This window comes from Spermophilus citellus, assembly GCF_964194105.1.
Source record: "Spermophilus citellus genome assembly, chromosome: 1".
In the NCBI taxonomy this organism is placed as follows: domain Eukaryota; kingdom Metazoa; phylum Chordata; class Mammalia; order Rodentia; family Sciuridae; genus Spermophilus; species Spermophilus citellus.
The window spans coordinates 201,979,120-202,004,443 of record NC_138182.1 but is presented as its reverse complement, the minus strand read 5'-3'; the positions used below and the strand labels follow the sequence as shown (position 1 = coordinate 202,004,443).

The window sequence follows — 25,324 nt, the reverse complement described above, 5'->3', positions numbered from 1 at the left end:
GTACTTGCTAAAACATTTCAAGACTACCAAGAAGTTAATAATGATAAACAACCATCTAAGGAAGGTTACTGGTACATTTCCTGTCCTAATACAAAATGAGTCTGAGTGCATTGGGCTGTCTCTCCATCATTCCATGGCGCACATAACAATTAACCTGGATATTGTGATTGGAGCAGTTTGGCCACCACATGTGTGCAGATGGTCAATACCTTGGCCTTCACATTTTGATGTAGATTATTTTTTTTTTTACTGGAATTTGTCCTTTTAATGAGCACCAAAGAAAATGAAGGCTGTCTTATTTTCCTGCTTTTTCCTCTGGGTTGTCCTTTCATTCTGTCTTCTACTATCTCTTTAGAGGGATTTTTACTGAAAATGCCCAACACTTACTGAATGCTTACTGTTGGCCTTCCAGTGTTATAAATATTTACATAAATTGTCTTATAACAGGGAGGCTCTGTTACCACTCATTTTTCAGATGAAAGACCAAGTATTTTCCCAGTGTCAAGTTAGCAAATGGCAGAGTCTGGCTTCAGGTCCTTTACATCTCACTCAAGTGGGCCCCCTTAACCAATTGGTGATACTTCATTTAATAGATTTATAAGCACACTCACCTGATTGAATTTTGAAAACTTTGTTCCAAAATTTAACAGGTTATTTTAGTTCTTCTTATTCATTTATTTCACCACAAGTTTACATTTGAAGGTAAAATTTAAAATATCTTATTAATTAAATCTAATAGTTCTTCTCCTTTCATACTTAAAACCACAGGGTCTCATTTGGAATATTGATGATCTACATGTATAATTCAGTTTTATCCACTTTCAGAAATGTTGATCAAACTTATTTATGTTAAACTCACTCTACTACATATACATATATGCAGTATTCTTTATGCACTTGAAGATGGAATAGGGCAGCATTTCAAAACAGATTGGTAACTGTTACCATTTAATTGTTCTTTCTAGTTGTCACACTTGGAAGTGAATTCTGAGAAAGAGATTATTTCAGAGTTCAAAGCAAACAATCAAACTTAAAATTCCCATTCATACATCATCTTAGTTGTTATTGAACATCTAATGGTATTTTAACAAGTGCTTTTAAAAGCAAACTATCACTATTCACTGTGTTGTACTCGTCATTTTAATGAATATTGCTACATTTTCTGCATGGATTTCCAGCCACGTTTTACCAGACAAGAAAATTACAGCATCATTTTCTCCCATTGATACAGTTTCAGCTGGCTAAAACTAAATTGGACAAAATCCAAGTTTCCCTTTTAACAAGATATTCATTCCAAGTAAGCAGCAGAAGCTGGAATAGTTCAATAGAAAGAGAGATCCATAAAGACCAGCTTGGGGTAGGAGATGACACACAACTATGAAAAAGAGCCATATAAGAACATTTTCTGTGGCTTATGTGGAAGTTCTATCTGAAGAACTGATTTTTTCCTGGCACCTAGTTTTCATCTGGATAACCAGTATCATGTAGTTGTTTATTTCCATTTCATTGCCAAAGCCCTGGTGTGTTTACCCTGGCAAATGGCATCAACCAATGGGTACCATTGAAAATGCAATGCTTTATAGTGAACTGCTGATTTTATTCATTAAATCTGTTTTTTCTTTCTACTTCATCTTTATCTGTCAGATGTAAGAACATTCATTATCTCTCATTCTCTCTGTGTTTCTGGTATTGCATGTTGGCCTCTGCCTGTCTTTGTAATCCATAGTTTTAAGAAAAATTCTTTTTCAACCCTCAGATTTCTGCTTCCAACCCAGTCCCTGCTTTATTATTCATGAAGAGAATTGGAAGTGGATTATTCTGTAATTATTTCTTTAAGAAAATAAAGTTGTATTTCTTCAAAGGAAAAAAAATAGATGTGGCTCTGTTGTTTGGTCATGCAAGACCATCCTATCTACCTATCTATAAAACTGTATAAATATGTTACTCTGTATTAATTAGAGTACATATTTTTCCTTCTCCATTAAAAATCCAAGGATTGTATGAAGAAGAAGACAGCACCTTCCAGTAGAATATATGATGTGCTAATGAGGGACAATGTAAATTAAAGATTAGGTGGAAATCGCATTCTTATTGCTATACTGTTTGGACAGAGTAGTGAGAGATCCTACTATTGATTTTTCTTAGAATCTTTCCTATCCTATTTCTTAAGTTCAGAAAATTGTAAATTCCATAAGATAATGGCTTGCTCTAAATCAAATCTAAGCACTCTATACCCCATAGTTCTTAGGAGATGATCATTTTTTTATAAATCAGACAGTGGTCGGAGTTAATAATCCCTAATTAATATTTAGTACCCCAAATTCCTTTGATACCATTGCATCAACTATCTTTATAAATACTATTACTCATCATTATTATCTGATAGCCCTGATCAGCTCTTATTCTTCTACTTAACCTTTGCTAAATGAGCATGGCAACTGAAGTAATATTATTAATAATAATAAACCACTTAACCTCCTGAAAAATGATTGCCACTTCCTTGTCAATTTGATTTCCATTTTCCTCCCATATGTACCTAACTTCAATATGGCTACTCTAAGGAGCTTCTTCTAGCAGAAGTAGGAAAAGCCTATTGCCAGGAGGGAATAATGAAATTTTAAAGAGCCTCTTGTCTGCCCTGATGTTAGGGCAGCATGGCAGCTCCAGCTCTTTAATCATTAAATTCCTCTCAGCAGGGGCTTGGTAGCACTTCTCTCAGTAACAGCTGTTCCTGGGTCTCTATCTTAAAATCAGGACGGCAATCAAAGCCTTGCATCTTGGCCTTTCTTTCTTATATCTCTACTGTGGTTGGGTTGTATCAAATGGAATCCACATTACACACCCACTTAACTAAACTATGAGCCTTGCCATGGATTTTGGGGTGTTTAAAGTTGTGTCCTTTATTTCATTTGCATTTCTTTGCAGGGGTTTGGAAGGGACCTTAGAAGTTGAGTTGCCTAAGATTCTGTTACCAATAAGAGAGAAAACCCAACACAAACTAGTTTAGGGAAAAAGAAAGTTTTTTTGTTTGCATAATGAAAACTTTAAGGAATGTGGTGGCCCTAGCAACATCACCAGGATCCATTTTTCAATTCATTTTCTCCTGGTTGGCTCCATTTCCAGATTGATTAATGTCCTTCCTTTCTCCTCACAGCTTCAGCATCACATTATTTCACTAGTCTTGAAGTAAAGAGAGCCTACATCCCTGATAGGGGAATAGAAAAGTCTAGGTTGAGCCTTTATAGCATTCCTTGGTCTGATTTATCTCTTCCATCCTTGAACTAGCTATTGTGAGTGGAGAAATGAAATCCACTCTTTGGCTTAGCCTGACTTGTTCTACTCCTTGAACCTGAGAGTACAGTCGATACCAGCTAGAGTAAATGGGCTGAGAGTAAGGCAAACAAAGAATGTTGGGTCATCCAAACAAAGGTTGAGGTCTCATTAACACAAAAAAGTACAATGCACACAGAGATCCTCAACAGGAAATGTCCACCAGAGGGTTATCTCCAGCCTCCCACTTAATGCATACATTTTTTTCTATAACATCTTCAATATTTGTTCTATGCTTTAATATTTTGATGGCAAGAAATTCTCTAGATGTGGATATGTATCTCTGCTATGGTTGGGTTGTGCCATGCATAACTCACATTACATAGCTATTTAACAACTACGAGGCTTATCCCTAATTTTTAGGTGTTATATAATTATGAGATCCATTCAGATGTTATAAAGTTCTTCATTGTGTTAAACTTAACTCTGAATTCACCCTTATGGCAATAATGCAGATGGATTTGTTCCCCTTTTTCCATGTTAAATATTTGCATTTTTGAAGAAACATGTATTTTCTGTATGCTTAATATTTCCCAGGTCCTCAAAGAGTGTTCATGCTGATGTGATTACTTTCATCTAAGGCACTTTGGCTTCTCAGGGCTTTAATGTGGTCTAGAAGTGGCCAATAACTCATATAGTTTATCTGGTCAGAGATGCTGTGATTACTTTCTTTGATGTGGATTCTAGATATTAGTATTAAATGATTAGTTTAAAATGATTGTATTAACCTCATATATGTTGCCTTATGTTGAATTTGTAATCTCAGATCTTTTTATTTCATAAAATTATGCTGAAATTTTTAGCATAAATTTATATGTATACGGTGTTTTTAAAAAATCAAATTCAAGACTTTATTCTAATTATATTTTACTTCATTAGATTTAGCATTGCACTTTTTCCATTGTACAGATGTTATTTTAATCCTGATTAACCAGAGGTTAAGCTGTTTCTTTCAGCCCTGTGTTGTCTGTTTGATAAGCATGTCTTTTATATCTTTATAAGTGTTGTTTATAAAATATGAATACCTGAATGGTTGATTTTACAAGTTTTGTTCATAGAGAATTATGGTCACAAACCATCTCTTCATCAATTCTCTGTGGAATTTTGCCTTAATCTGTTTGTTTTATAAATCTGTTTTCTTCCTAACTTGGAGAAAAAAAATTAGTTCAAGATTTTTCTCACCTGTTGTCGGGATCCTTAATAAGATATCTGTCTGGGGTTCTGCTTCTCCATCTGCAATTCTTTAGCACCTTATTTTTTTTTTTTATGTTGTGGATTAAACCCAAAAGGCCTCACATACTCTAGGAAAGTACACAACCACTGAGCTCCATCTCCAGCCCTCACACCTTAAAAAATAAAAGCCTAGAAAGCAGAACTCAAAGTGACTGAAGGGCACCTTGAATCTTCACATCTGACTGAGTTCTAAAAAAAGAAAGTTTACATATTCCACCCCTTTCTTTCATGTTTCCATTTCTTACTTTACTCAAGCCATTTCTTTCAGTTTTATGCCACTTTCTCTAATTCCTTATTTGACTCTTCTTCCATCTCTTCTGTATATATGCATTGAATTAGAATCTGGGAGATTTTTCAAGTCTAGTAAAGCCAATCCTAGTAAGAGAAAAAAAAAACACTTATTTTTAGAGACAGGAGACCTAGATTTGAATTTTGTTTACAGTTCCCAAGCTTTGAGACTACATTAAGGTATTTGAACTCCAAGATTCTCAGTTTCCTTATCAAAAAAAAAAAAGGCACAAGGGCTTTCAAACTGTCTCATACTCTTGAATGACAAACTGCACTTTGTTAAGCAACTTGTACCAAGTGGTCTTACTGACTGAACAGAAATCAGAGAGAGCAGGTGCCACAGACCTATTTCTTTGTTCTCTTTAATGCAATTTGGAGTGTTTCACATTTTAGACTCATCAGGGCACTAAATAGTCATAGTTTTGTTTTGTTTTGTTTTGTTTTTTTGTCTGCCTTCCTCTCTTCCTCATCACAGGGATTTTTTGCAAGTGCAAATACTCAGGAGTAGCTGTGTTTAACATAATATTAAGTTATATTCCACTTAATCTCTGGCCTTTGTATGGTATGTCTTTGCTTCCTAACAGCAACCATACATTCCCACCTATTTTCTCACATAAAAACCTATGGTTCTTTCCCTGGCTCCTTAAATTTATATAATTACATTATATATTATATAATAACATTATATTTCAATTCTTTCTTCCGTTGCTATTCTTTTTATTTTGCATTCCTTAATTTTGATTGATGGCACAGAAGTTTGTTTTCCCCTTAGTCTAGCTCTTCTTGTGTGTGTGTGAATATAACAGTGCATTTCTTCTCAGCCTTATCTAAACTGTTTGATTAGCTGCTAATGTGCAAAATCATTAATAGGGAATTCAATCAGCTAAAATAAAGAACAGATGAATTCCAGCCCATAGGCCTCAGTTCAATCTTTTCAGTTGAGTGCTTTTTCAGAGAAGCAAACAAAAATCACTAGTGCCCCCGGCACTGTGTGAAATGTGAAGGGTATTATTATATTCTGTAAAAAGTTAAATGTGGTTGAAATAAAGACCTCTCTGCCACTTATAATGTGGGGTAGCTGCTTTAGAACATTAAATAGGCAGTTTGCTATAGCAACGGTGTATCCAGCTCTATAATCTGACTTGCATTTGTGAACTGTTCAAGGGTTAGCGTTCTTTGAATTGCAAGAGTTTATAAACTATTTTATTTGACTCTGTGTGTGTGTGTGTGTGTGTGTGTGAGAGAGAGAGAGAGAGAGAGAGAGAGAGAGAGAGAGAGAGAGAGAGAGAGATTTCTCATTTAAGTAAAAAAGTCCATTTCTTTTATTATTTGCCCTGTGTAACACAAGGGAGCAGCTGTTCATTCCATGAAACTCTAGCCATCCCCAGTGAAAGGATTAGGACTGGACACCCAATCAATTGAGTGATTTAATGTCCCTTGATGCTGTCAGTTTAAACATATAGACATCTGTTAAAGGGTGTCAACAAAGATTTTAAATGAAGCAGTCGGGCCCTCTTGAGTTGTGGTTAACTCCTTTACAGCTACATTCTTCCTAAGAATTCTATATTTTCTTATCTATTTTTATTACTAAAGTAAATTAATATATTTAAACTGCTATTAATATAAGTAGAGCATCTTATCTTAGAATTCTGTTTTGTTATGTTTTCTTTCCTCTGTTATTTTTCTTCTTGGTTTGATGGATTGTAATTACATTTCTCAATTAATAAATTAGAGTCCCCAATTAATAAATTCAAGAACTTGCATAATCAATGAGATCTTTGATAGATGTAGGGGAAGCATAGTAGTAATATGTACAAGTAATTATAAAGGTATGGAAAATTGGCTAGTCTTAAGAAATACATAAATTGCTCTTTTTTATACACTAATAGCAGGAGTGTACTTTGTGGTAGCTAATGAAATAAACAATAAGGCCAAATTCTTAGTTGTTACATTATAATATGTACTAAAAAATAAGCCTTTTGTAAAAACATTTTTTAGTTGTAGATGAACAGAATACTTTTATTTTATTTATTTATTTTTATGTGGCCTGAGCATTAAACCCAGGGCCTCATTTGTGCTAGGTGAGCACTCTGCCATTGAGCCACAACCCCAGCACCAGAAATAATACATACCTTGATAAGTTGAGAAAGTAAATATATTCTGTTGGTCCAATTTATGATGATCAATATCTGACTTATTTACTGTCTTATGTAGTTTTGTTACTTATTTTTTTCAGTTACTTCACTTTCTGTTTCACAATTTACTGTTACATCACCAAAAAGTAGGTAATGAAATAAAAATAGATAATCTTCAAATTACCTAATTTTACTGTTTATTACCACTCATAGAAATTTGAAGTCTCTAGATTGTAAGTTTAGAGGCCCACACACAAATTGTGTTTGTGACAGCAAACCATAAATTATTTGACATATTTTTTCTACATTTGTGAGCAGTGCAGAACAGTACCATGGATAAAGGATGTACTTCACTTACCTATTTATCAGCTGCAACATTTTCATTTGACCTGAGTGGAACAGCACTGTGGGTCTGGATTATTTATCTTTCTTCCTTAACACAGATTTTTTTCTTGGAAGCCAAGCCCAATGTTTCAGATCCATGACTCTGAGCTTACATGACTGCCTGTGAATAATATTTATATTGTGAAATATTTGAGTGTCTAGAGAAATAAGCTAGAGCTATAAGAAATGGTTTAAGTTATACAAGTTCAATGAATGCTCCTGAGAGGAAAAATCTCCTTTCTGCTCTTTCTACTTTTCCCCCATCAGTAAGTTGTAAGAATGTTGTACATTAAAAAAAAATGACCAGAGATTTAGATCCAATGGTGAATATTTAAATGAATAACAAGATGGTTTTGTGGGGGGGGGCAGTTATCTTACAAAGTTACTGCAATCCATTCTTGGAGAAAACCAGGATCAAGTAAATATATCAGGTTCATCACTCTGTAGAGAGAAGATATAGAGTTAGGTGTGCTGAGTTCTTATATACTGAAGTCTTATAAGATATGTAATAGACTGTAGGACTGCTGCCATTATTAGTTGTCAGTGGTAAATTAGAACATTATCTTACATACAAACTTGATTGTAAAGACTTGCTAACTTCTCATGTTACTGAATTTTAGATAATGTAGAAAATTAATGTGCCATTATATTCCATGCTCAAGCAAATGAACTGTAAGAATAAATGGAAATTTTAGGAAATAAAAAGGAGAATGGGAAATCTAAATATCATCAGTAGATTTTGTCTGTAGCAGTCTCCTAATTGTGACATTTAATACACTTTTACAAAATGCTACCATTGGAGAAAACTAGGTAAATTATACAGAGAAAATTTCTGTGTCAGTTTTTACAGCTGCATGTGAATCCACAGTTATCTCAAAAATTTCCTTAAAAAAAAAAAGAGAGAATTAGTAACTCCTAAAGCATAAGTTTCACATTATTTATATAATTATGGTGACTTTCAAGTACTGAAATGTTTCTGAATCATGAGGAATATAAAACTTGAACCTTAAAAAATGAATAAGGAGATTACATCCTGTTTCATACACATAGATGGGAAACTTAGAGCATACTGTTTAGATGTGTCAAAATTTAGTTTTCCAATAACACAGACAAGTTGAAAGACAAAGATCATTTATGGTTGAATCCAGTACTTTTGTTTCCCCAATGAATAATTATGATATTTTAAGTAAAAAAATAATATTGAAAATATCTTCAGATTATAATATTAATTTCTAGGTTTTCATAGTATCAACCATGAGTGACTGCATGTTTGCCCTTAAATCCGTCTCGCATGATTTAATAATACTTTGTATATTCTTATACATCCAACAGTATTACACATTTCAATGTAATAATGGTCCCATGAACATCTTATATCTGTTTTGTTAGTGGTGCTACTTCCATTTCATTAATTTATGTATTTTTTAGATACTGCTGTGTGGTTTTAACTGCACATGATAGCATATGTAAACAGTTTTACTTAAGTTTTAGGTTGACAAAGCTGAATCAATATTTTGTGTTCAATTGAATGCATCATTAATAAGAACTACTTCAGGGACTTATTGTTATCTTTCAGGAATAAGATATATACAAAAGGCTGTAATAGTCAAGAAGCTCAGATAATGATGTGATGAATACTTTTAATGGCAAGGGAAAGTAATTTGCAAAATTTTTGTTCTTCTACTGGGACTTCACATAAGTTCTATAAAAATATCAACTTACTAATCAATGTATATATGACAAATGTAAGCAGTCTGTCACCTTCCCAAATTGCAAATGTATCTCAGTAAATATTCAATGTTATTCAAATTGTTATTTTGTTTATTCGGTGGAACTACAAAATATTAATAATTTTTACACAGCATTTCCCAATACTATAATGGAATTTCTATTTTACAGAAATATGCATTGATCATCCATTGACTTCCTCTGGCTGAAACACACACACACACACACACATGTTTATATACATGTCTATGTGATGACACATTACTTTGTTTTAAAAATATAAGTTGTTCTCTTGGTGTTTTATACATTTACCCTCATATTACATAAGCTTGGATTAGAAGACTTTGTCATTCTTTCCATGGACATATACAGTTTTTCTCTCTTATTTGTTGTTTTTTCATGGCTTCAGTTACTGATAGTCAACCGTGATCCAAAAATATTATGTAGGAGATTACAGAAATAAACAATTAATCATTTTAAATTATACAGTGTTCTGAGGAGCCTGATGAGCTCTCCCTCTGTCCTTCCCAGAATGTGAATTATCCCTTTCTCCATTGTACCTATGCTAGATCTGCTACCTTTCAATAGTCACCTCGTATATGTCTTGGTTATCAGGCTGACTATGCAGGTATCAGGTGCTTGTGTTAAGCTAACCCTTCTCTTACTTAATAATGGCCCCAAAGTTCAAGAGTAGTTGTTTTATTTAGCTTTTTTTTTCCTATGCTGCAACTAAAAGACCCAACAAGAACAATTTTAGAGGAGGAAAAGTTTATTTGGGGGCTCACAATTTTAGAGTTCTCAGTCCACAGATAGCCAGCTTCATTCCTCAGGACTCTAGGTGAGGCTGAACATCATAGCAGAAGAGTGTGGCAGAAGAGTGTGGCTCACATGATGATCAGGAAGTTAAGAACTTTCCAGATATAAATATATACCCCAAAGTGTCTCTCCCAGGGACCCACCTCCTCCAGCCATACCCTACCTGATTTGGTTACCAGTTAATTCCATCAGGGAATTAATTCACTCATTGGGTTAAGGCTCTCACAACCCAATCATTTTTCCTCTAAAACTTCTTATATTGTCTCACACATGAGCTTTTGGGGGACACTTCACATCCAAACCATCACAGTAGTGATTTGGGCATTTTTGTGCAATATATTATTATATATTACTTTATTGTTAGTTATTTTTGTTAATCTTTCACTGTGACTAATTTATAAAAAATGTTATCATAGATATGTATGTACAGGGAAAAGCATAATAAATATAGGACTTGGCATTATGTTTGGTTTCAGTCATCCACTAGAGTCTTGGAAGGTTTCTCTCAAGAATAAAGACAGGAACTGGGGCTGTAGCTCAGTGGCAGAGCACTTGCCTCGCATGTGTGAGGCACTGGGTTCAATCTTCAGCACCATATAAAAATCAAATAAAATTAAGGCATGCTGTCCATCTACAACTACAAAAATAAAAATAAAGGCAGACTACTGTAATTTCTCAAACAGGCACTGAAATAAGTATAATGTCTATGACAGTTGTCAATTGAAGAAAATATATTACTAGCAATTTAGATAGAAATATAAATTTAAAACATATGTGAACATGTGTATTCATAAATTTTATAATAACAAAGGTGCTGACTTAAAAAGCAGAAATTCACATATTCATCTTAAGTTTTTTAGTTAATTATTCCATAGTAAAGCTGTTGTGTTATATGGAAAATATTTCTGTTATTAAGCATATTTTTGTTTAAAAATAAATTGGTTTTGGTTTTTAAACATTTTTGACATTCTGTTGATATCCTTATAATGTGTTCACATGTACCTATAGCATGCATAATAACATACTTTTATCATTACCCTCCTACTGTTATTATCATTACAGAAAAAGAAAATAAGTTACACTTTGTTTTGCAATTTGAAAGATTATCTGTTGAATTATAAAATTTGGACAGCTTTTAAAAATTTATATTTAGTGAGTGTTTCCTAAAGTCTTCCAGGGTTCTGTGAACATGCAGATTCAGGCTTGGAGGATCTGAGACTACATTTCCCCTATAAAGCCAATGCCACAGCTCCATTGACCACCCTAAATAGCTAATGGTATATATCATAACCCAAGAGACAAGAATGAAGTCAGTTGCATCTCAGCCCTTCTTTGGGTCTCTTGAGAATCTCAAGTGTAAGGTCACTTGAGTTTCTGGTTGTTTATTTTCATTCTAATGTGTTTTGTTTAGCTCTTTTGACAGCAAGTTTGTTTACCAACAAAGAGGACTTGGACCAATTGAAGAAGACACCATTCTTGTTATTGATCCAAATAATGCTGCAGTACTCCATTCCAGTGGGAAAAACCTGTGAGTTAAATGGCATATGTTGTTACTAACACTTGTACTATATGCATTGTATAAAATGTTCCATTGAATCTTGAAAAAGTTTTTTGGGGGGCTCACAGTTTTAGAGGTCTCAGTTCACAGATAGCCAACTTCATTCAGCTATACAGCTCCCCTTAAGAAAGTAGAAGACTAATTGGGCCAGTTCATCTTTTATTTTCTAAATAAGTGGTTCTAAATCTTGACTGATTATTAGAATCATCTGGGAAGCTTTCAAAAATTCCTCTTTTGGGAAACCTGTATTTATATCCTTTTCCCATTTTAAAATTGATAAGAATAAATTTCAAATACTATCCCACAAAAAGTATTTGAGGTGATGGATATGTTAATTAGCTTGATATAATCATGGCACATTATTATTATTATTATTATTATTATTTATTGGATATTGAACCCAGGGGTACTGTGCCACTGAGCTATATCCCAGTCCTTATTTTTTGTTTTGAAACAAGGTGTAAGTTATACAGTCTGGCCTTGAATTTGTGATCCTTCTACCTCAAACTCCCAAATAGTTTAGATAGAAGGAGTGCATCATCACCCCTGGCTAATCCTTGTACATTATACACATATATCATTATGTCATATTATATGCCATACACACACACACACACACACACACACACAATGATAATGTGTCAATTTGAAACTTTAAAAAAAAGAATAGATTAAAGCCACTGATACACATGCTGGTCAGCTCGATTTGATACTAAAAGAAACTTTTTTTAACAGAAAATTTACATACTAAATGCATCAAGTAATCAGTGATAAGAAAAAATGCTTTATTCTCATCTAAATGTGAAGACTAAACAAATATCATTTTTAGCTTTCCTTAGCATGCATATGTAATTTGGCTCTGAATGCCATTCATTATTTGGTCTTATTCCTAGATGGCATTTGACAGCCAAAAAAAATGTTGGCTGATATTCATGGTCATTGAAAGAAAGGGACACCTGCTTAGAGTCTCCTCAACCATTGTAACCTGGCAGCCTCAGGAACTATACTCGACTCCATCTGCTTAGGCACAGGGAAGGCCAGCTCTTTGAAAGGCAGCAAGCCACTGCTTTGAATGCAGCTGCTTGTGGAGATGGTAATAATGAGACTCAGAATTTTCTGTAGTATTCTCAGATGATGAATCAGGGGCCAAATTCTAATACCAGCTGTACTACTTTGTCTTTGAGCCTGTCTCTTTGGAGCTGTATCCATTACTCAGAGGCACCTTCATCCCAGAAAGGAATTAAGAGGGAAGGTGGAACAACTGCTGCTAAATCAACTTGGCCAGCAGTGGGGTGTTAGTGTTCAAAGCAAATCATAGCCCTTACTTCTTATAGCCAAAACAGTGATTTAGTTCAGTTAGTTAGTTGAGATCAGAGTGTTACCATCTTGGCCCATGGAAGAATGGGCCAGGGTTGGAGCCGGAAACTGGTGCCCACACCAGGAGGCTAGAAGCTACAGATAAGGCTTGTAGATTGTCAGATGTCCTTTGACCAGAACAACCTTAGCATACTATTCTTGTACTGATTAACTCTGTTCATGTTCCTTAAACTTGCAGGCCTCTGTCCACATCAGTGTATAATTCTTACTCAAGTCACCCACATTGATTGGCTAAATAAATTAATGGTTTTCTAGCTCACCACTTCACTTGGTCTGGATGATCATGGCCCTACTGAAAGTTGTTTTCTTTGTGTTTTGTTGTTTTGGGGCACTCTTAAAAAAGTTAGAGTCATATTTTTACTATTTCATATTAACATTAAATTTTTGCAGTATATTTTACCTGTTCATTCTATGAAAATCAGATTTCTCCAGAAAATTATTTTATACATATTTCTAAAATGTTAATATTTATGATCAAAATTTGTTTTTAATTTGATATTGTTATTTAATATAACATACTGTATAATATTTATACTTCTCATATAAGCTTCGTTTATATAGATTTTCATATGATTGATTAAATGCTGCTTAAGCTTTGTCACAAGGAATCTATATTATGACATTATTATGTTTTTTTAACAATTCATTTTCTATAATAATATAAATTTATTAACTTATAAATGTGTATGGCTTTAATAGATTAATTAGAAGGATTAATTACAAACAAACTACTCTTATGTATACTTAGAGAATAAATATATCATTAAGACGGTAATTTTTATTTTGCAGGTTTTACTTGCCACATGGCTTGAGTATAGACAAAGATGGAAATTACTGGGTCACAGATGTGGCTCTCCATCAGGTAATCTCCCCATTGAGTGGTATTCAAATAGAAGATAACAGGGTTAAACTCTGGAAAGGTCTGAAGTTATCTAGGTCTTTTTCTGTGACTTAATAACATTAAAACAAGAATTGGACCAACCATGTTCTGCTCAGTTTAGCTTGCTATTACAGAGGACCTTAGATTTGGTGCGTTGTAAACAACAGAAATATATTTCTCACAGATCTAGATTTGAAAGTCTGAGATCAGGGCGACAACATGGTGGGGATCTGGTAAGGGCCCTCTTCTGGGTCACAGACTGTCAACTTGTCATTGTATCCTTAAGTAGTGGAAAGAGAGAGTGAGAGCAAGCTCTTTGTCTCTTCTAACAAGGGCATTAATTCTGTTCACCAGGTCTTCACCCTTTTGACCTAATTGATTCCCAAAATGCCCATTTCCTAATACCATCACATTGAGGCTTAGGATTTTAATATATGAATTTGAGAGACAAACACATTCAGTCCATATCAATCCACATCTTAGATTTTTTTTCTAGCACTTCATGCAAGCAAAAGGTAATATGTAAATTATGAAGATACTCTTCCCCCTTGGGTTGGAAGATTGCTTATGGCCAGTTGTGGAGCTTCATTAAGAAGCCCATCTTTGTGGGCCCTTGAAGCACCTTGGCTTTCTACATTTGATTTTATTTCCTCCATCCTTGAATTTTATCTCTATTTCTTATTTTTATTTCTGTCACTTACATTTTACCATCTTTATTTTCAATAAATGGAAGCAAGTTCTCTTGTAAATACATATTTATCAATAAAAAATAAATATTTTTGTCCTTTTTTTGAAAAGTTATACTTCAGTTACAGAATATCTTAAGGTCTTTCACCCCAGAAGACAAGTTTAAGTATAATACATGTGGCAAAAAAAAATAGGAAAATTAGTGGGGAGGAGGACTAGAACACAGATTTCACTATGATTCATTAAGTGAAGTCTCTCAACAGTCTGCAACATTCATCAGTAAACCTTTATTGCTGTTGTATTATCTAGAGATCATTGTAATGTTAGCTAAGGAAAGAGAAGAAAGAAGCACAGAGAGGGCACAGTAGCCTTTCCACATACTGGTTTCTATTCACTATTTATTTACTGGATGGCCTTGAGCAAATCACTTCCTCTCAATATGCTTATTTCTGCAATGAAGGAATCACAGCAGGTGATTTCTAGGGTCCTGTCCAGTTATAAAAAGTATCTCCTTTTAAGTAATTCTCTGGGAGCTAATATTCTTAATTGCTTGTGGAAATTTGGGTGTGTGTCAGTGGTCATCATTAAAGTAGATAAAGCTCTTGCTCATGTTTTAAAAGGTATTCAAACTGGATCCAAACAGTAAAGAAGGCCCTCTCTTAGTCTTGGGAAGGAGCATGCAACCAGGAAGTGATCAAAATCACTTCTGCCAGCCCACTGATGTGGCTGTGGATCCAGGCACTGGAGCTATCTATGTGTCAGATGGTTACTGCAACAGCCGGATTGTGCAGTTTTCACCAACTGGGAAGTTCATCACACAGTGGGGAGAAGGTACCCAAAATATTCTTCATTTCTAATTGTAATTTTTAGCCATTATCACTAGGAACCAGACATTTGCCACTTCTCACGTTTTTTTAGGATATAATTCTCCTCTACAGCAAAGAAAACAGGGCTACTGAATGCATCCATTTGGCTTCATATCTCTCTCTCTCTCTCTCTCTCTCTCTCTCTCTCTCTCTCTCTCTCTCTCTCTCTCTCTCCCTCTCTCCCCCACACGTGTTATAAGGGAGAAAGAATGCTTCTGCCAAAAAGCTTTATCCAAATGGACAGAAAAGCTGTAATATATTTGTAGTAAGGGACATTATGGAATAAACTTTTAAACCACTTCACTTTTTCTATTTTCAGATATCTAATGTTTCCTATCATGAATTTGTAAAATTGCAAAACTGTAGAGTCAGACTTTGAATAATTTTACAAATTGTATATAGGAGGCTTTCCTTTGTTCCATAGCGTCTTCAGGGAGCAGTCCTAAACCTGGCCAGTTCAGAGTTCCTCACAGCTTGGCCCTTGTGCCTCATTTGCGCCAGTTGTGTGTGGCAGACAGGGAAAATGGTCGGATCCAGTGTTTTAAAACTGACACCAAAGAATTTGTGAGAGAGATTAAGCATGCATCATTTGGAAGAAATGTGTTTGCAATTTCCTATATACCAGGTATTACATCTTTTTTATGTGTTTTTATTATACTGTACTCTATCCTACAAAAGTATTTGCCTTTACCTGCTTTTTAAAATAAATTTGTTTCTTATTGAGGGGTTAATTCAATATCATATCTTAAAATGTCTTAAAATTGTTAGTGCACTGAAAATCATTTTCAACTCAAGTGCCACTATTCCTTGTACTGAAATAATGAAGAACTTAAAAAGATTTAACAGCTGTTTGTATTGGGTTTTAAATGTTCCCAAATATTGATTTTCATTTTTTCTTAACTATGATCATCTGCTCTAGTTATTACACGATTAGTATTGTCTTCATACACCATCAACAGATGGTATATGTCTGATAAAATCAGCATTCAAAACATTTCTGTTTCATATCGTTTTTAGAAGTGGTAGCCAATTTTTAAAATAAGATAAATATATTAAATAAGTGAGGCTATGTCTGAATACTAGAAGAAATAACCAATATAATTTTGTTTTTTATTTTCAAATATATTTTATTAACTTTAAGAAATTTCAGCCAGGTACAGAGGCACAAGCCTATAATCCCATTGTCTCGGGAGGCTGAGGCAGGAGGATTGCAAATTCGAAGCCAGCCACAGAAACAGTGAGATTCTAAACAAGTCAAAGAGACCCTGTCTCTAAATAAAATACAAAATAGGGCTGGGGATGTGGCTCAGTGGTTGCGTGCCCCTGAGTTCAATCCTCGATACCCACCCCCCAAAAAATAGAACTATCAAAAGAAATTTGAAAAGTAATCCAAACTTAAAAAGATATACATAATTAATATTACAACATAGCAAAAGATTTCCTTAAATAATAAATGCCAAGCAACTTAAAATATAAAATTTATACACAATTTAAAAATATATGTTGCAAAATGTATCTATACTTATATTAAATAGCATTGACTCTTTATAGTCATCCCTATAATAGTTACATATTTTATACTGTGAAAGGTACACTTGGCTATTGTCTTCCCAAGTAAACCCATTTTGTTTAGGACATGAAGTAGGTGACTGGATAGGGAGCAAGATTATCTTACCCAAGGAGGAAAGATTTTCATTAATAAACCACAAAAAAACTCTCTGGTTCATTTTACCTCACATTTAAAGAATTATTTGTCAGGACCATTCACTTGATAAAGAAAGTGATCAAGTTAATAGAGAACAAAAATAAATATAAGAGAAAATTGTCAAAAATTAAATGGAAATCTGGTTAAAAATAAAATCTGAGCAAAAGAAATTATACATTATCTGTATATTGTTCAACAACAATAATTGATGTTTATACTTTTATTTACAGTATGATATGGTAAAAAAATCTGTAATAGTTACATAAAGGTGAAATATTTTCAACAGTGATTTAGGGCTATACATACTTTTTATTGTTTTGTGGTGCTAGGGATCAAACCCAGGGCCTCTTGCATGCTAGACAACCACTTCTCTACTGAGTGACACACCCAGTCCCAGTGCTATGTATTTTTGAATATGTTTTAAATCACTGAAAATGTCATGTACAAATATCTGGATTGTTTATTTAACCAAAACATAACTATTTCTATTATTTCAGTTGAACATTACCATACTAAGAAATATAATTTGACTACAAAGTATATTCATAAAATATACATAGTCATAAAATATTCACTTAATGAAAAATATCTTTCATAGTTCAAAATATGTATCTCACGTTTTCAAATCCCAGTTGTTTAAAATTAGATTATTCAGCTGAACATTGGATTGGGTGCACACCTCTAATCCCAGCAACTGGGGAGACTGATTGCTAGTTTGCAGGAAGATTGCTAGTTTGAAGCCAGCCTGAGCAACATAGGGAGATCTTGTCTCAGAATTTTAAAAATATAATAAAAAGGGCTAGGGATATATACAGTGGTAAAGCACAGCTAGGTTTTATCCCTAATACTAAACTAAGGTAAACTAAAAATTGTCCTATTTATACTGTAACTTCATTTACTTTCTTTGCATATTTCTTTCTGACTCTTCTTATAGCTAAGGCAGGTAATACATATTTTACATATTTTTCAAATTATTTGACATCCCAAATGATTGACTTAAATAATCTAACTTTTCCCAATTCCTCTTTAGGATGCCTATGATATCTATATGTACATGTCAGTATATGTATGTGTCGATCACTATGTATTCACGATTTCTGTTGTCTTTCTTTCTAAGTACAGCAAAACCTCCAATTTCTGCTTTTTCCCTTATAAGCTTAGTTCTTTAACTAGTTTGACCCTGATATGGTTAAGTAGGAGGCAACATTTTTTAGTATTTCATTTTCAACTTTTTACCAGGTTAACCCTAAATGGATTATTTATTTGTATAATGTACATGCATATATTTGAAAGCAGTCAATCTGTATTTTAGGGAAAGACTAACTAAATGTGTGTCACAGGTTTGCTCTTTGCAGTGAATGGGAAGCCTTTCTTTGAGGACCAAGAACCTCTTCAAGGATTTGTGATGAACTTTTCTACTGGGGAAATTATAGATGTCTTCAAGCCACTTCGCAAGGTATTCACACACATTGCCTGTGTTTTTAATTTTCATGAGAATAAAACTGAAATATGAATCTTGAATAAATCTTTAAAAACTTTCAGATGATTTGATAAAACTTTCTTAGCTATGTTGATAGGAGTATGCTATTATGATGTTTTATTTAGAATAAATGTCCTTATTTGTTCTTAGATCTATTTCTGCAGATGAAATTGAACTCTGCATTCAGTTCCCAGGTTGTTATTAGACTTTAGATATTATAGCAAATTTAAATATATTATAGTTAGAATACCAAAAAGTTTTTCTTTTCCTGGTTTAATCCAAGTAGTGAAGACACCGCATGTTAAATGTACATGTGTAGTTCTCTTAGACCTAGCAGAAATCGTGTTTCTCTCTCTCTCTCTCTCTCTCTCTCTCTCTCTCTCTCTCTTTATCATTGTGACTTTGCTAAGCAGAAAAGCTTGAAAATAGCACTTCCTGGAATTTATTTAAGTTCTAAAGACTTAGTTTAGGTCAGAGCCTAAAGTGTGGTTTTGGCTTCACAAAAAGTTTGCCACTGTTTTTTCTAGAAATAGTGCTTTTTACACACACACAGTGACTATGGCTCAGTGTTTACATAGACTGTCTGTCTTCCCAGTGCATGTTTTCTACAGTGTGATTGCCAGAGTGATTAAATGTTCACATACACTGCAGGAATGTGTTTGTGGTACACCACTTTTAGAAAGTTCAGCCAGCTAAAATACTCAAATAAGCATTATTTTTCAAAATATGTAGTCATTGACGTTACTTGGATCAAAGTGCAACTATCTTAAGCCATCAGACAGAGTATAAGATACCAAGTTTGGTCAATTTTTTTAAAAAAAAACTTTAAAAGGCCTCAATATTTTAGAAATTAATGTTAGGCTACTGGAGGTCTGGGGTTTATCACATTTCATTGGAGAAGGTATGAACTAAGCACCTGCTTTGTGTCAGATATTGTGCCAAATACTGATGATGACAAAGAATGCCAAATGACAGTGGACACAGCCTCTTCTACAATGGAGCTTTTAGCAAAAGTTAAAGTATACAAATCAAACCAAAGTGAGTCTGAACTAAAGATTCCAGCACAAGCTTTTTTCTTAGGGTTTCTGTTTGTATTTCACAAATAAAATTTTCACAGAAATATTTCTTCTGAAAAGCATTAAGCAATTAAATATCAAATCATAGCAGTTGTCAGAAGAAAATTCATTACATTGATGATACATATTTTGCTTTCATAGTGTTTCAGATCTTTGCTGATTTGTGTCCTTATGAGGTAACTTTCTCATATCTATTGGTGAAGAATACAAAATACACATAGTCACCCCTCAGTTTCTTTTTTTCTTTTTTTTAATTTGTTTTAATTAATTACACATGACAGTACAATGATTTTGACATATCATACATTTGAATCGGATGGGGTATAATTTCTCATTTTTCTGAGTGTACAGGTTGCAGAATCACATTGGTCATTCAGTCACATATATATACACAGCAATAATAAAGTCTGTTTTATTCTGCTGTCCTTCCTATCCTCCCTCCCTTCCCCTCCCCTCCCATCACTTCTCTCTACCCAAACTAATGTGGCACACTTTTTTTTTCCTCTCACATCATCATACGTGTATTCTGTTTAACGATGAGGGTCTCCCTTCTCCCTCCCTTTCCCTCCCACCTCTCTTCCCTATCTAGAGGTAATCTTCTTCTCCTGCTCTTCCTCTCTACTCAGTCTCTTCTCTTCATAATCAAAGGAATGACGATGATGTCCCTCATCGTCTGCTTTCTCATACACCCTTCAGAATGGAATTTTTGTCTTCTTTCTTCTGCAAGGAATCTAATGTGGAAAAGAAAGGGCATGATCCCCACACCTCTATTTTCTTTCAGGTCTTCACTTGGTGTTAATAGAGTGTTTATGTTTTTATTTTAATGATGTTGTACTGGGTCAACTAGAATATTAACTTTTAATTAAAATATGCCTTTAGAAATCAAAACTATATGCTAAGCAAGAGGCCAAACTCTAAATGAACCTTACTGGTGTAAGAATCTGAACAACCTTGAATTAAAATTTCAGAAAACATTGTGCCTAAACATCAGCACTCATCAGACATTCAACAATGAATGAGTATAATATGGGAGTCAGTACAGCAAACCTGAAAAGATGAGATTTGCTTTTCCTTTATGTTCACTCAGTAAACTGAAATTCATGAACAAATCTCTCAGAATTTTTATTTAATTAGATTATCATCATAAAAAATTGGGTGAAGGAAATAATAATAGGTGTATGGACTTCTAAGAAGAGATTTGTTTTTCAAGTCAAAGGTCAAATTTTATATAATGTGTCTGTGTCTCTGTGCATATCCATATCTCCTCACATATTTCAGGTCTCCCCTTTCACGATTAGATTCTGTAGAACTGTATACCTCTGAATCTGTGAGCTCCATCTTTATGTTTATTCAGGGAAATTAAGATAATAGGACTATGAAGATGATCTGTGAAATGCTGTCAAAAAACTATGAGTACAAAACACACATAGTCATCCACTAGTTTCTTCTCTTCATAATTTAATGACAATGATGTCCCTCATTGTCTGCTTTCTCACACACCCTTCAGAATGGAATTTTGTCTTCCTTTTTCTGCAAGGAATCTAATGTGGAAAAGAAAGGGCATGATCCCCACACCTCTATCCCAAAAGAGAAAAATAAAAAGAATGGCGCAGTAAGCCCAGATTCATGTTATTTCTCCAACCTTCACATTGGAGATTAGAATTATATAGTATTTGACAATATTTAAGTTGAAAGACTCACACATAAATTAAATTACTTGTCCAAACATAGATTATAAGTGGCATACTTGGATCTCAAACCTAGGTTTTTCTAACTCTAAAAATGCACTTAACCTTTTAATTCCTGAGATACATATTTGCCAAGGGCTATAGTAAATCACAACATAAGTGTGGTAAAAGTTCTTAGGAAAAATACTTTACTTAAAAGTAAAGTAGGTTTAAAGATTATTCTTGCATAAAAGTGTGCATAGTTGTGATATGGAGCACAACACAAATTCCTTATGAATTTTTAAAATGTGATTTTGTGAGCAGGCCGCCTGGGGCTTCTTCACTTGATGCCCCAGGAAGATGCCACCATTATTTTCTCTTGTCAGTTTTATTTTGCTAGAGGTAACTCATGAGAGGAGTTTTCAAAGCCTGCATTAGAAGACTTTACATTTGTCCAACTTTGAAATCTTATATTTATTCCTAAAGCTCAACAATACAATTCCCTGTTTCAGGTAGCACAGAGAAGAAGAATACTTCATTAAAAAGTTAACCAAATTTTATGCATGTATGATTTTTTTCAGGATAAACCCAACTAGTATGAATAACTATAATACTCTAATAAAAAACATAAAGAAAAAAATATAGCTGAGTTTCTCTGATTGCAATAGGAATAGAGGTCCTGAGGTCCCACCCACTAAGCCTGACCCTGAATCCCTACAATGGTTCCAAACTACTTCCAGTAAAAACCTTGGCTTTCCAGATCAGTTTGAGAGCCACTGAAAGAAGTTTGTTATTATTATAGATTTGAATTTATGATATACCATGATTTATTTAAAACAAAGTCATTAGCCAATAGATACTCACATATTCTCCCCTCACCTTTACTTCCTCACCATTGTATTTTTTTTTTCTATTAGGAAATCTGAGGTATGTTACAACTATGTTTTGCATAGCAGTTTCTAAAAGTTATTATAATGTAACTTTTTATAATATAGAATAAAATTCTAGAATAGGAACTGCTATAATTTGGAAGTTCATTGCCATTAGCTAAACTCAAAATGAAGATGAAGGTTTATGACACACCTGTGAGCTTTCAATATGACAACATTTCGATTTCTGGTTCTTTATCCTTCTCTAAATGTTTGTCCCAATTTGTGTGATAATATGAAGGAATGGGCCTCATTGACATAGCTCTTCAATTTTTCTTAAAACAAAACTTTTCCCGTTTCTAAAACATAATAGTGTCTACAAAGCACATATTTCTCTGCCAGTCCTGAAATGAGTGAAGAACAGCAGCTGGATTCCTTAGTGTCCTTTGTACCCAGTACGCTAAGGTGGGTATTTGCTGGCTGATGAGCCCATGATGTGGGGAGTGTTTTGTTCATACTTACTAGATATAATTTTGATAACCATGAATGCAGGCAGGCCTGTTGGCTGCAAAGGTAAAGGAAAAAATCCATGTCCTGACAACTGGTGGACCTCAAGCACTTTTGGAAGCTGCAGTAGCACATTATAAGGAAACAGCTTAGTAACCCTGAGTCACATAAAGTGTTCTCTATCTCCTGGGTCCTCATGAATGAGAGGATGACTTAAAATGAAGAAAAACATTAAAAAATAAAATATCTGAATTAAGTATAAAAATACATGAAGTTCTTGGAAGTAGCACTCAGTTTGTTTCCTCTGCTAACTAAAAATATTGCACACACTAGACTTCAAGAATATAAAACCCCACATCACTGCATATATCCTAGTATGCATATCAGAAATAATCTAAATGCCCTGGATCTTTAAAATAACTCCCTTATCAATAATGTAAAAATGATTGTTAAGTTATCTCATGATAGCTTGATAAGAATAACAAAATTGTTACCTGGTCCTTTTCACTTATATAGATGGAGAAAGGCAAATTTGATGATTAAAAGGTAGAAGAAACACAAAGGCAACAATAAATATAAAGAATTAGGTATGTAATGAAACACTAAACAGCAGTTAAAAAACAAACTGCTTGTAAATTTTCACTTTTTAAAAGAATTAAAAGTCAGCAGTGAGGGTCTGTTAGCATTTCCCAGTGCTTAGAATTATGCCTGTCAAAGTCAAGACCCAATGATTGAATGAGTAAATTACTTGGTCTAGAGTTGCTTTGCTGGGAATTATTGTTGCCTTGGTTAGAGTTATACTCAAACGTAAATTCAAGCAAAGGCTCACCACCCTAATATGTGCCTTTATATTTTGGCAGCACTTTGACATGCCTCATGATATTGTTGCATCTGAAGATGGGACTGTGTACATTGGAGACGCTCACATAAACACTGTGTGGAAGTTCACCTTGAATGAAAGTAAGTCTTTTACAGTATTGTTGTCCACATTTTCCCACCATTTTATTGCTTAAAAATATGCAAAATAAGTGTGGGGATTTAGCTCAGTGGTAGAGCATTTGCCTTGCATGTGTGAAGCCCTGGGTTTAGTTCCCAGTACTGGGGAAAAAAGAAAAAAAGTGAAACAGAAGCATTTACATTACTTTCTCTTTTTAGCGATGGTAGTAGGAAATCAAGCTATAAGGCATTTGTTTAAAAATCTATTTGGTATGCATTTCAAGGACTAAATTAATTTTTAGAAAGTAGAGAGAAACATGTTTTTTTTTTTTTTCCCTGGCAGTTATCCCCTTGTTTCCACAGATATTCCACAGGAAATTCTTGACGCCTGAAGTAATGTCTGTTACATTAAAAGCCAATGTTAATTCCAGCTTAGTTCCAGAAGGAAGAGATGGCTTTGGCAAAGCAGAATGACTTGTTTCCATGAGGCATCACTCCACACATGGCTCTTTAGCTCTCAGGAGCTGTTGAGCATCTAGGGAAGCCAGCATCTGTGTCAGACACATATTATTCCCAACAGGAAGTATTTTACATTTCCATTTAGGGTTCAGCTTTCTCCACATACTGAATTGCTATTTTTTCATGTAACTCAAAATTTTGTCTGGGGACAAATTTGCTTTGTCAGGATCTAGCTGGTTAGTTTTGTAATTTTATAATTGCAGTTTTGATATTATTTCTGATTTTTAAAAAACATATCAAACTAGCTCCTGATTTGAGGCTAGAGACAATAAATTTTTTAAATATAAGTGCACTGAAACCACAAATATAAATGTTCAAAGAGTTTTTAAACATGGTAGTGTACAAACAGCAGGATAAAGTAAAGATAAGGAAAAGAACTGAGGATGATAAATTTGAGGTATGAGGAGATACAACAGGTATTATTCAGTAGAGAACTAATAAGGACATATAAATTTGATGAAGAAAAGAAATATTAATTATAATAAGAAAAAGAAAAAAAATATATAAGAAAGAAAAAGTAAACCCAGGAATCCAAAGCCTTTAATCAGATGCAATATAGATCTTAGAGCCCAATTTGCTAATTGCTGTATTCAGCATTATACTTTGAGTAAATTTAACTGGTAACAAGACCCAGTTATAGTAGAGTACATGTAGATGCCTGTGGAATACTCCACCACAGAAGTAGCTTCACAGTCCCCCTGAAAATATGGCTTTCACTACCTGTATCTTCAAAGAGTATCCTAAAAGTGGGGCAGACAAAAGAGCAAAGATAGATGGCTAATCCCCAATTGTATGACTAAATTCAGAATTTGTAGAACAAAAAAAAATCCTTTAAATACTTTTAAAGATGGGAAAGACTACAGAAATTTAGACAATACCTTCACTTTTTTTTCTAATAAGAATATGATTCTTGAACTCAGCAAGATTCTAGTCTAAGACTATTTATAACAAACACCCCAGTGGTTGATACTCAACAGAGATGCATATCTGAGTCATCTGGGGAGGATTTTCAAAATACATGTTTTAGTCAGCTTTTTCAAAAGACCTGACAAGAAAAATTTCAAAGGCAGAAACATTTATTTGGGGGCTCACAGTTTCAGAGGCCTCAGTCCATAGATGTCTGACTCTATTCCTTGGGGCCTAAGGTGAGGCAGATAATTATAGTGGAATAGTGTGGCAAAGGAAAGCAGGAGAGAACGTCATACCTGAAAATTGAAGCAGGGAGAGCTAGCTCTCCTCACCACAGACAAAATATAAACCCAAAGGCATGCCCCTAGTGACCT

General features: G+C 34.0%; 1 protein-coding gene across 10 annotated transcripts in view; it reads left to right on the top strand.

Annotated features, from left to right (window-relative positions):
• The window catches only part of PAM (peptidylglycine alpha-amidating monooxygenase), a 295,529-nt gene that overhangs the window by 259,347 nt on the left and 10,858 nt on the right, over nt 1-25,324 (top strand). For all 10 annotated transcript variants that reach the window (XM_081293032.1, XM_081293034.1, XM_081293033.1 and 7 more), the window contains 6 exons: nt 11,326-11,442; nt 13,639-13,711; nt 15,037-15,247; nt 15,707-15,907; nt 18,328-18,443; nt 23,447-23,546. In XM_081293032.1, coding sequence (XP_081149158.1) covers nt 11,326-11,442; nt 13,639-13,711; nt 15,037-15,247; nt 15,707-15,907; nt 18,328-18,443; nt 23,447-23,546 — 818 coding nt within the window. The remainder of the gene's footprint in view (nt 1-11,325; nt 11,443-13,638; nt 13,712-15,036; nt 15,248-15,706; nt 15,908-18,327; nt 18,444-23,446; nt 23,547-25,324) is intronic.